At 38.0% G+C, this 13,208-nt stretch overlaps 1 protein-coding gene across 3 annotated transcripts in view; it reads left to right on the forward strand.

The window, feature by feature from the left end:
• The window catches only part of LOC128706206 (glutamate receptor ionotropic, delta-2-like), a 60,805-nt gene that overhangs the window by 27,251 nt on the left and 20,346 nt on the right, over window positions 1–13,208 (forward strand). For 2 of the 3 annotated variants that reach the window (XM_070087663.1, XM_070087664.1), the window contains exons 2-5: window positions 575–862; window positions 4,010–4,218; window positions 8,693–8,824; window positions 10,601–10,763. In XM_070087663.1, the coding sequence (XP_069943764.1) occupies window positions 579–862; window positions 4,010–4,218; window positions 8,693–8,824; window positions 10,601–10,763 (788 nt within the window). In that variant the 5' untranslated portion in view covers window positions 575–578. The remainder of the gene's footprint in view (window positions 1–574; window positions 863–4,009; window positions 4,219–8,692; window positions 8,825–10,600; window positions 10,764–13,208) is intronic. The other variant, XM_070087665.1, reaches the window with a different exon arrangement.

Genomic DNA, 13,208 nt, shown 5'->3' on the forward strand with positions numbered 1-13,208 from the left:
TTTTTTTTCAACAAACCGGCCGTATCCCACCAAGGCAGGGGGGCCCAAAAAAGAAAAACAAAAGTTTCTCTTTTTAAATTTAGTAATATATACAGGAGAAGGGGTTACTAGGCCCTTGCTCCCGGCATTTTAGTCGCCTCTTACAACACGCATGGCTTACGGAGGAAGAATTCTGTTCCACTTCCCCATGGATTTCCATATTATCTCACGATAAATAAAACTGACAACTTTTGAAACAAAAATAACAGTTTGACTTCTACACAGTCTAAGAACATTAAAAAAAAATATTCAACATCACTTGTGATCAACGTTTGAAGCCGATCAGGGAAGGCATTTTCTAGCTATTGCACAAAAACTGCTTCAGCATCTTATTAATAATCCGTAACATCCTCTAGATAAAAAAAAAAGGTATATTAAGAGTTTAAAACCAATCAGAAGAGGCGTTCTAAAGGTATCACTAAGAGACCTTGGAAGAGCTGCGGGGTAGTGGGGTAACCCCTGTTAGTTTCCTTTGCTGCAGTATTCCCAATTCACAATGTAATATTTTCCTTAAAATTTTCATGTTATTTGGCAGAATTATGTCAGTAGGGCGTCGCATGGTGTCGATGGCAACAGCTGTGTTAAGCTCAGCACACATACTTAGTCTGGGAGTAGGTGGACCTCTGGAGCAGGTGGGCGTAGATGTGGGAGGACCTATGGAACAAGTGGGAGTAAATGTGGGTGGACCCGGGAAGCAGGTGGACGTGATGGTGGAGCAGGTAGGAGTTATTGTGAGACAGGTGGTGGAGCATCATCTCACCAGCTGTCACCTAGTATTTATCACCACTTCACAACACTCACCTCTTACCTCCGCAATACTCAGGTAAGGTACTACATCATATACATCCGTATTTAACATGTCTAGAGCAGTCAGTCACATCTTTTATCATCTCTGTTTACCTTTCCGGAAGATTGAGTATAGTTAAAGATTAAGAGATGCTTACAGAAGTAATAAGGTACACTTTTTATAGCTTAAATACTTATCTGTTTAGGTAACAAAGATAACAAATATGGCGTGGTAAGAGAAGTGGAATAATCAAGCGGCTTCAGGGAGATATCCAAATATTTTTCCTCGAAGCGTTTTTATCTATTCCCCCGAGGTGAACCCCCTCTACCAGATAAATGCTTTATTAATAACATTTTTTAAATATATTTTATCAGTTAATGCACTACAATACATTCTGTTTGTTTTACGAACTTTTCTCTCCGTCCGAATTATTTACACCCGATATGTCCGAGTGTCGAGAGATCTACAACTAGGGAAAAGTCTGGACATTTATTAATAATTATTTATCAACATGTATAGAAGCATTTCAGACTTCTAAGAGGATGTGATCCATCCTGACACTGCACTTAGTTCCCATAATTAGTCTATAACATAATTCCCAGTCTGATTCATATACTTGTACGACGTAATTACTGCACACATTCTGCTCTGCTTTGTTTTTCCCTCCCACATGTTCAGTGCCATTACTGAGTCATAAAACTAATATTGTAATAAGACTGTCTTTACCACACTTCCACAATATTGTCGCACTACCATAATTGTGTTTTAGTTATATATATATATATATATATATATATTTAATGGTCATATTTCATGTTATAAAAATAAGAATTAACATGTACATAACCAAAGAATGTAAACGTGAGTCCTTCAGAGGCCTGAAAGAGAGTGCGGAGGGTGTGGTGGTGGTTGAGGCGGGGTCAGTGTTCTCTATGGACCAGCTGGCTCAGGACCAGCTGCTCATGGGACTGTGGGGAGACACGAGAACAACTTGTCGAGGACTCATCATCGACCTCACTAACACTAACAGCAGCAGTCTCGTTCTCAGGTAACTGATATATTCTAACTCACTGAATAGTATCAAACAAACAGTTGAAGGTGGACAGAGACAGGATGTTCCAGAGATGGGACACAGCAACAAGGGGTAACAGTTGGAAGATGAAGACTCAGATGAATCACAGGGATGTTAGGAACAATTTCTTCAGTCACAGAGTTGTCAGGAAGTGGAATAGTTTGGGAAGTGATGTAGTGGAGGCAGGATCCATATATACCTGGAGTTTACCTGAAGAGAGTTCCGGGGATATATAGCTTAAGAAGAGGTATAATAAAGCTCATTTAGCAGAAAGAGTGACCTAGAAGCCATCAGTGAAGAGGCGGGGCCAGCAGCTGTATCTCGACCCCTGCAACTACAACTAAGTGGTTACACACACAAAAGAAACTGGTTGAAAAGGTTGAGGAGCAGGCAGGGATAGCAGGAAAAGTGCTGCAATGGATCAGAAAATACATGACAGGTAGGAAATAACGTGTGTAAGTAGGTACATGTGTCGAGTGGGGGTTCCACAAAGGTCAGTTCTGGGTCCGGTGCTGTTTCTAGTATTTGTGAACGACATGACAGAAGGAATAGATTCAGAGGTGTTCCTGTTTGCAGACAATATGACAAATGAAAAAAAAAACAAGTGGGTGAGGGTCTGGAAAGACTGCAAGAAGATCTGGACAGGTTGCAAACCTGGTTCGCCAAACGGCTCTTGTAGTTTAACCCCAGCAAGTGCAAAGTCATGAAGTTTGGAGAAAGACACAGAAGGCAGCAGACAGAGTATAACCTAGAAGGCCAAAAGCTGCAAAACTCACTCAGTGAGAAGGCTCTTGGGGTGAGCATCATACCGAGCACATCTCCTGAGGCGCACATCAATCAAATAACTGCTGCAGCATATTGGCACCAGGCAATGGTAATAGTTGCATTAAAAAGAAAAATTTAGGAATTGCCTAGTTATTACTAGAAAAAAACCTGAATAAGAGAGATCATACAGGTATATTGACACTGAGAGTATTTCCTGAATATTCTAGAACGTTCTGGGACATCGGGTATTACCTGACAAAATGAAGGCATTTATTCTCTCTACTTCATTAGTTTGAAGATTGTACACAATAGTTACATTCTGTATGCGGATGATCCAATATTGTAATGTAACTTCTTACGTCACATGACCTGTTCCCAAAGGTTAGAAGCCTAGGGCTGGGTACTAACTATCTCCTAGTTACTCTATCTTATGCTGTCTCCAGACTGTGGGGCCTATCCCACCCGACCCCATATGGGGTGGGGTGTTGGGGGACGGGTGGTGGTTGACATTCGGCCGGACCTCCCTCATTCAGAGACAAAAACTAGCGGGTGCCTCTCACACTACCTTACTCTGAAAAAACTTCCCCTCATTTTCACCTGTTGCTGCCCTTTCAACATTGCACAGCTCCTAATGACGCACTGAGAAGTGTGAAAGTACTTGAGCTTAAGGTTTCCACCACTCCCTCCCCCCGTGGCTTGTCTTTCATATATATATATATATATATATATATATATATATATATATATATATATATATTATATATGCAAGACAAACCATGGGGGGAGGGAGTGGTGGAAATCTTAAGTTCAAGTACTTTCACACTTCTCAGTGCGTCATTAGGAGCTGTGCAAAGAGGGCAAAAGAGAGTACAAAAATTATAGGGAATAAGTCTGTTGAGTATACCTGGTAAAGTGCATGGTAGAGTTATTGTTAAAAGAATTATGAGTAAGGTGGAGAGTAGGATAGCAGATGAACAAGGAGGCTTTAGGAAGGGTAGGGAGTGTGTAGACAAAGTGTTTACAGTGAAACATACAGGTGAACTTTATTTAGATAAGGTAAGAGGATTTTTGTGGCAGTTATGGATTTGGAAAAGGCTATGACAGGGTGGACGGGGAGCAATGTGGCAGATGTTGCAAATATATGGAATAAGGAAACGTAACACTATGAGTAGGTCAGTTGTTGTGTGTAGTGAGTGGAGACGCCGTCCGTGGTGAGTAGTGAGTGGAGACGCTGTCCGTGGCGAGTAGTGACTGGAGACGCCGTCCGTGGCGATACGTTTCCTCTTTGTGTCTTGATCACTTCGTACTTATCCTTCACCCTCAAAGATACCGTAATTCCTCGTCAGCTTACTGGAAGCATCGAATCTGTGGAAGTTATCAGAGACGGTGGCTGTGGTGGTGGGTGGGAGGGTGTCAGTGAAGGAGGTGCTTCTCCACCACAGTCTCCGTAACACTGTCAACGCTCTCTACCTGGCCCTCCACGACCTCACCCTCCACCTGAACGTAGCACCTCGACACTACCGCACACGCTTCTACAACATCCTCACTCCAGAAGGTAAGCGAACGTTACTGTACACAAGTATTCGTCAATATTATTATTCTTTTTCACTTTGGAATTTTATGAGTCCTGTATATGTCTTCGGAACTTAAAGAACAGCCAGCTTCACAAGGTGAGTTCTGGGTATTATAGATTATAGTAGTGGTTAATCAATTATTGATATTGTCTCTGTCTAGGCAAGTAAACCTATATGGGATCAGATCTCATTAAAACTTTCAACACCGCCGCTGCATCATCTAATAACATAATATCAATATGCTTACGTCTTCATATATTTTCATCTTGTATACCTCAGTCACATCTTCCTTCATTCTAGATCGACACCATGCCTAACCCTTCTAGGGCAGGGTAGGTGCCTGAGCCCGAGCCTTTAGCTCATAAGACTGTCATTCTCATTTGCCCCCTTGTGGCGGGGATGGCAGACCAGAGAGGCCTAGCTTGTGGCTAGGCCTGGGGACAGTTGGTCCCAAAGATGAGGAGGTACTTGTGCCTCCTCCCATGGGAGACTTAGGTCTCAGACACTCCCTAAAGAGGGAGCCAAGGCCGGGCCACCACTTGGAAAAGGCCCGGGCCGGGAGAATACCGGCGAATATTTAATAATAATAATAACTTCATTCTACCCTCATTGAAAAGATTTTTTTACTCATATAATTAACTTTATCATCCTTCTCTGTATGTTCCTCAGTGCATTTATATACATTCTGAAGTCTGGAGATAAGGAATGTGCTTGAATAAGGAATCCTTTCTAATGATAAACATTCGCTCAGTGGCCACTTCATTAGGAACACCTGCGCACTTACTAGTTAATGTGAATACCTAATTAACCAACTACGTGGCAGCACCTCAATGCCAGAAACATGCAGACATAGTCAAGAGGTTCAGTTGTTGTTCAGACAGAACATCAGAATGAGGAAGAAATTGATTTAAGTGAGTGACTGTGGAAAGATTATAGGTGTTATTCTATACTTTATTTTGATTTCTTTAAATATAGTCACCCCAGCACGTGCTATTTTTATTTTTAAATCATATGTAATAACATATTTTTTTCCAGAATAACAACTATTCTTTCTAAGCGGATTTAAATACTTTCTTTTAAAAATTTCTTCAGTAGTATAGGATATACAGTAGTGTGAGTATTAATTAGGACAGTGATGAAATAAGACAATTATTTGGAAAATTAATGTATATTAGAAAAATACATGACAATGATATGGCAGATATTTGATTTAATGAGAGATATGACCACTCTTAGATAATATAAACATTGCTAATAGCTTTGCCATAGAATCAACCAATGTTGAATACATTTTGGCAGGTTCTTCGACGTGGTACCAGGTACTAACAACAACAATTAGCTTCTGCACTGTTGAACAGTCCTGTTTCACGAACCTGCATTAGGTCACTGCCTATAAAGTCTCAGTTGGGTTGAGATCAGGAGAATTTCGAAGAACGTTAGCATTTTTCTGAAAGTGAAGCATAGAGCAAGATCCTGCTGGGAAATGCCTTCTCCATCAGAAAAGTTTCTATCCACAGTGGGAAACAAATGAGTTGCCAGGATTACCTTGTATTTGTCAGTGTTTATAGTTCCCTCAACAATAACATGCCGTCAGAGCCACTACCGGTAGAACTGCCCTAAAATATTTTAGGTGAGTCTTTCGGAGCTTGTTGAATGTGACTATTCCAAGGAGGTTCGCCTTTGCTTAGTCAAACTACCACTGATCTATACTTATGTACTTCAAAATGCGCCAAATCTGACTATCCACCGCACCCGTTTTTTTCATAGCAACAGTCAATAATTGTTTCTTTACAGGCTTTCTGGCAGTTTTGCCAACTTTAAGGAGTCGTCGTCGAACAGTTGAAGAATCAACATTTACGCCAACTAAAGCCAAATCTTTCTGTAGATTTTTTCTGGTATTCTGTGGATCATTCGCACTATTTCTTATGATATCCTTGTCTTGCGTTCTGTACATCTTCCTCGAGCAGCGCTCCACAATCACCAGTGTCGTCAGCTCTCTTCAGAATCCGACCAACAGTTGACTTTGGTAGGCTAAAATTTTAAGCAATCTGTCTGTTACTCAAATCGTCATGTTTTCCAAGAGTAACATCCATCATGAATTTGAGTGGTAATCATGAACTGAAGGGGATAATTTGTCGAAACCACACTCACTCATGGAGCACTTACAGGAATTGCCTTACAGAACAACATCTGTTGTAGTACTGATGAGAGTCACACGGTAACACCATAGTTCGATGGTTGGAAGAAGTTAATAGCAAACTCCTCTGAAAAGAAATGAACCCAAACTACATTAATTAAGTCGGAGAGTAAGACACAAGATAATAAAAAAATTAACGCGTGTTCCAATTAATTTGCATACTACTGTAATGCATCTAATACAGACCGTGTTTTCATCTCTTTCAGTTATAAGCTCATGCATAAGAAAACCACCATTATATTTATTTATCTTATTGATCATTTACTTGCAGATACAGCTTCACGAGCCTCCAAGTATACTGATTTAAAGATAAAATTTCAGAGTACCTAATTACTTTTAGTCACTTTTCATTAATAATCAATCTCTTTTCTCTCGTGGTGTTAATTGGTGGTTTGGGAAATATTAACTGTTGTGAACTTTTATTAATCTTTACTCCAATTTCTTTTGCACGTATTGTTTGTCTTACCAATATTGTTATTTCCCTTCCTGTTTACACTGTTCGTCTAGTCTCTACGCTTGAGTACTTTCCTTCGAATTAAACCTTATTTAAATATCTCTCCTATATTCTCCCCTTGTTTTAGATTTTCCTTCTCAAATTATCCCATCTTCATTGGCATAATGTGTATAAATAACTGGGTTTATGTCACTGTTTCTCTATTTTTCTATTTGTTATAGCTGCCTTATCCTCCGTGCTATGTGCATTAAGTATCCCTACTGGGGATATTTAAGTGACAGTCATTTTTTTTCTTTTTCACCTTCTCTTTTCATAATCCAACTTTCGGTTTTTATTCTGCTGATAACTCGAGAAAGTCCCATCTGCTCGGCTTCAATATTTCAACGGTGTTGTAGAGTGTCTAGGCGAAGGCTCTAGGAACAGCTGGCAGGTTCAGTTGCCCTATGACCAAAATTTAAAGTAAAAGGACACAAGTGCAACTAATGTGACATTTATTGTGGCAACGTTTCGCTCTCCAGGAGCTTTATCAAGCCATTGTAATGGCTTGTAATCATTGTAATGGCTTGATAAAGCTCCTGGAGAGCGAAACGTTGCCACAATAAATGTCGCATTAGTTGCACTTGTGTCCTTTTACTTAATTATTGAACCCATCCCCAGCATTCTGTGATGGCTCCTATAACTTCCAAAACCCTCAAATGCGTAGCCTCAAATATTCAAAAAAAAAAAAGATGCCACCTAATTTAGTGACAGTAGAGAGAGACATTCAAGTGTCTAGGTGCTGCAGAATTACTCATTATAATTCCAAAATAATATGACTTGTTAATCCCGTTATATCACATAAAATTAACTTTACATCTTCTGAACGGATAATGATGCATCTCAGAGTCAGGATAGTATCCATTAATATAACTTAGTATCCAATAATTATCAAAATTTGGAATCATTAGAATCCGTACCATAACTGGAGAATGACACATACGATCGGCTTCAAATTTTCAGTATTGCTGTTGCTTACTGAACACAAGGTTGGTATTGGGATTCATAAGTCCCAGTTTGATAATTTACTAAATAAATAGTGAAAGTCACTTACGTTTAGTAGTAAAAGAATAATATTTGTGATCGACTTCAAGATAATAATGACGATGTATTATATACGATAACATCCTCTAGGTAGAGACTGAGTAGGTCTAAATTTAAAATTTTACTGAAATTTATTAAAAAAAAATAAAACAGAGTCATTAGAATTAGATCAGTTAGTGGGAATGTTTTTTTTTTTCTAATCGGCTACAAACCTTCAATCAAGGTTGGTTTTATTAGAAGGAAGTTTGGCGTTCACCCCGAGTGATTAAGTTGAAATTTGTCGGTTTAATTAAATTGTTTCTCATATAACAACTAGAGAATGCTTCTTCTGATTGACTTCAAACACTAAACGCTGGTGTATCTATTTTGTTTATTGTTTTGGGTTTTGCTGGTGCCAGTTTGACAATTTAAATCACTTTTATCAAAATGGATTTTTGTTTTTGTAAATATAAGTCAATTTTTTTCAGGATTGTAGAGAATGTGAAATAAAATATAAATGGGGAAAGGAAGCTGAAAAAATAGCATTTTAAATTTAACAACCTTAGACTTTTCCATTTTCGGAACATTCTTTGCAATATTTATTCCTCGTTTTCTACATAATTTACGTTAAAACTCATAATGCCTTATTCGATAGGCTTCAAATTTTCAACGCTGGTGAACTATATCTTGAAAAAGATTTATCAGACTATTTGTATACGTGGGTGCCACTAACTTTATTGGCCAGGAGGAGTGAGGAACAGTGTAGTGGTGTACAGACGGTGCATGTTCTGTAGCAACGACGGTGAAGCTGATGTTCAATTTATGCAGGAAGGATACATCAACTCGCTCCACCAACTCACTCACAACCTGTTTTCCGGTGAGACTCAGATCGTATTTAATCGTGAGAAACAAATTCATAGTTATTTTCGTTATGCATAGAGATCAACGTACTGCAAAAGTTGCTAATCATTTGTTAAAATTTACTAATATGAGTACAGTATGTATATATCAATATATAATATCTCTCTCTCTCTCTTATATATATATATATATATATATATATATATATATATATATATATATATATATATATATATATATATATATATATATATATATATATATATATATATATATATATATATATATATCTCCATGGGGAAGTGGAACAGAATTCTTCCTCCGTAAGCCATGCGTGTTGTAAAAAGCAACTAAAATGCCAGGAGCAAGGGGCTAGTAACCCCTTCTCCTGTATGTATTACTAAATGTAAAAGGAGAAACTTTCGTTTTTTCCTTTTGGGCCACCCCGCCTTGGTGGGATACGGCCAGTGTGTTGAAAGAAAAGATATATATATATATATATATATATATATATATATATATATATATATATATATATATATATATATATATATATATATATATATATATATATATATATATATATATATATATATATGTCGTGCCGAATATGTAAAACTGGTCAATTAGCAAGAACTCATTTAAAATTAAGTCCTTTCTAAAATTTTCTCTTATACGTTTAAAGATATATTTTTGTCATTAATGTTAGTGTAAAAAAATTTAATTTTGCACCAAAAGAATCTTAGAAAACTTACCTAACCTTATTATAACTAGAACAATTTATTTTAGCCTAACCCAGCTAAATATATTTTAGATTTCTTTGCAATAATTTAATACTAAACGAACACGGTGAAATATATTTTTTTCGTTAGGTTCAGAATGATTTTGGCGAAATTATTGTATACACAAATTTTCGCTTGTCCTATATGGCAAGATGAAAGTTGCTATTTAAGCCAAGATCGCAACTTCTGCCTATTCGGCACGACATATATATATATATATATATATATATATATATATATATATATATATATATATATATATATATATATATATATATATATATATATATATATATATATATATATATATATATATATATATATATATATATATATATATATGCAAAACAACCACTCTGAAAGAATAGAGAAATTCCAAGCGCTTTCGTGACTACTCACATTATCAAGGAACTATGAAAGCAGTTTTGACAATAATATGAATATTTCCTTTGGTTTATATAAATTAGATCCATTTATAATTAATAGAATTTGGGAAGAATTTAATAATACACTGGACAAATAATTTTTAAATTTTCTTGGGTAGAATAGCTTGGGGTGAGTTGTGCAAAGGACCTATCCAAGTTGGCTCGCCGCGCGTCACGTGTTTAACCGTTGTGGGATCTGATAGTGAGGTGCCGGCCAGACCCCTTATATAGCTTCCTTGGATACTTCACTTTCATAGTTCCTTGATAATGTGAGTAGTCACGAAAGCGCTTGGAATTTCTCTATTCTTTCAGAGTGGTTGTTTTGCATATTTTGAAATCACCTGTTTACTGTGATCTTATTGCATATATATATATATATATATATATATATATATATATATATATATATATATATATATATATATATATATATATATATATATATATATATATATATATATATATATATATATTATCATCACAGCTAAATTCATTGATCCGTGATTTGTTATTTTTCATTGAAAGTTTGATATCTTATTTTTTCACTATTTACTATAAAAGCTTCATATTATAATATATCCTCAGATCAGTTTCACAACTTTATGGGTCATAAGATGAGATTTGGAACTATAAGATTCTTCCCATACTCCGACTACACAACACAAACTGCTGAGGACACTCTCCTCACTCTCAAAGACTGTCTGAATACCAGATTACTTTCCACTTTCTCTTCAGCATACAATTTCAGGTAAAAACTTATGTCTACTGTTTCTTAATATGCGGTGGAAACCTTGGCAGAAATATTTGCACTATATGAGACGAAAATGAAAATGAGATGGAGTTGTTAGTTTATATTTCTAAACATAAATAAATGAGTCTTAACATAAGAACATAAGAATGTAGGAACACTGCAGAAGGCCTACTGGCCCATACGAGGCAGGTCCTTATCAAAACGACATCTACCTAAAGTTAATCAAGAAATAACTCCCGTACCCCTTGACACCAATCAAACCCAGCCCCTCCCACTCATATATTTGTCCAGTCTCTTCTTAAAGCTACCCAAGGTCCTAGCCTCTATCACCCCACTGGGAAGACTGTTCCACGCATCTACAACTCTGTTAGAAAACCAGTACTTACCTATGTCCTTTCTAAATCTAAATTTATCCAACTTAAATCCATTATTCCTGGTTCTTACCTGGTTCGACACCCTCAGTACTTTATTAATGTCTCCCTTGTTTATGCCCGTCATCCACTTATACACTTCAATGATATCTCCCCTCATTCTACGTCTCTCCAGAGAGTGGAGATTTAAGGCTTTAAGTCTATCTTCATACGGGAGGTTCCTTACACAGTAAATCATTTTAGTCATTCTTCTCTGTATGTTCTCTAATGAGTCTATGTCCATCCTGTAGTAAGGGGACCAAAACTGAGCAGCATAATCTAAATGAGGCCTCACTTGTGCAAATGCTAATAAATTACCTTTTCAACAAACCTTTATAAATGAGAATAACACTTGCATTATTGTGTAGAACTATTTTGTATACAGTAAGTGGGGATATAATATTAGTCCATTTGTTCAATATAGGCATGGCAGTCTGAAGACTGCGGCTCAGGTCGCCTGGTGGCTAAAGATCTTGCTTCACACGGCGAGGGTCTGGGTTCGATTCCCAGTCAGAGTAGAAACATTGGGCGTGTTTCTTTACACCCGTTGTCTATGTTCACCCATTAGTAAAATGGGTACCTGGGTGTTAGTCGACTGGTGTGAGTCGCATCCAGGGACACTGACCTAATTTGCCCGAAAGCTCTGCATAACAAGCGGCTTTCTATATAGTAGTATATTACTGATGTCAGCTAGGCCTGTATACCATGTACATGTACTTATTGTAAATAAAGATATTATTATTATTCTTTAGATACTGACAGAAAACGTACTTCCTTCTTATGTATAAGAACAAAGGGTATACTTGGCAAAGTGTATGGTAGAGTTCTTATTGAAAGAATTAAGAAAACGACAAAGAGTAGGACTACAGAAGAGCAAACAGGTTTTACGAGGGTAGTGAATATGTAGCCCAGATGTTTATTAACATAAGAGTACATAACTGAACAATTAAGGGAATTTTTGTTGCATTTGTGGATTTAGAAAAGACAAATGATGGGGTGGATAGGGAAGCAATGTGGTGGATGGTGTAAATATTTAAAGATGTGGTGGATTGTTACATACAGTTAAGAGTTTTTATGTGAATATCGAGGCTCAGGCTGAGGCGGACTGGCCATAGGGGCATTTGGGTAATGCCCGGTAGCCCGCTCGGCTGGCTAAAAGAAAAAAAAAAAAGCTGAAAAAAATGTCGCGGAAAACTGACGTTATAGCCACTGCACAAAGATTGAAACGAAAATGAACGCGCCTGAACTGAGCAGTGAAAACATGACTCGGGCCATCAGCAGTCGGCATTACCCCTTTGAACAGCCGCACTGAGCCGCTGGAATAGAAAGCTAGCTGCCCTGGGATCCCTAGTTACCCTGATGAGTCTTTTTCCCAGCTCCTTAAGGAATTTAGATGCATACTTTCCCCATGAGCCAAGGGTCTCTGAGCCTATGGGAACAAACATATAATGATGGGCAAGTTCTCCATATTTTCTAGACTTTTGGGACTCCCTGAAGCTGGCAGCTGCCCCTCCTTCCTCCCTGGTGTATTGGAGATAGGTATCAGCCAAGGTAGATGCACATGTATAGTCCCACACCACCTGCTTCCCATCTGTCCAGGCTTGACGGGTGATACCATCTGGATGCTTCTGGCTGCCATCAGATCTGCATAGCTGGGGTGGCTCCCTTACTGCTGGGCATCCGGCTGTTGTAAGGCTCCTCTTGATAATGTTATTAACCTCCTCATGTCTTGCAATCTTTCCCTCGGATTTACAGCACACAAGACCATGGTACCCGAATCGGTCTGCTGCTTCACTGCCACAAATACACCTGTGTTTGGCGAGAATAGGGGCGGCAAGTCGAAGGGCAACACCGATGCGGATGGTCTGTGGGTCGAGGCGAGTGCCAAGGCTGGAGTTGGGAATAGCCAACAGAAAATCCCCTGCATGAGGGACTCTCACTGCCAGGAGGCTGGCTCTATCCTTCCCTGACACACTCTGAAGCATTGTTTAGGCTATATTTTCCACTATTGGACCATCCCAGTGCGATTGTT

Source organism: Cherax quadricarinatus, chromosome 22 (genome assembly GCF_038502225.1).
Source record: "Cherax quadricarinatus isolate ZL_2023a chromosome 22, ASM3850222v1, whole genome shotgun sequence".
In the NCBI taxonomy this organism is placed as follows: domain Eukaryota; kingdom Metazoa; phylum Arthropoda; class Malacostraca; order Decapoda; family Parastacidae; genus Cherax; species Cherax quadricarinatus.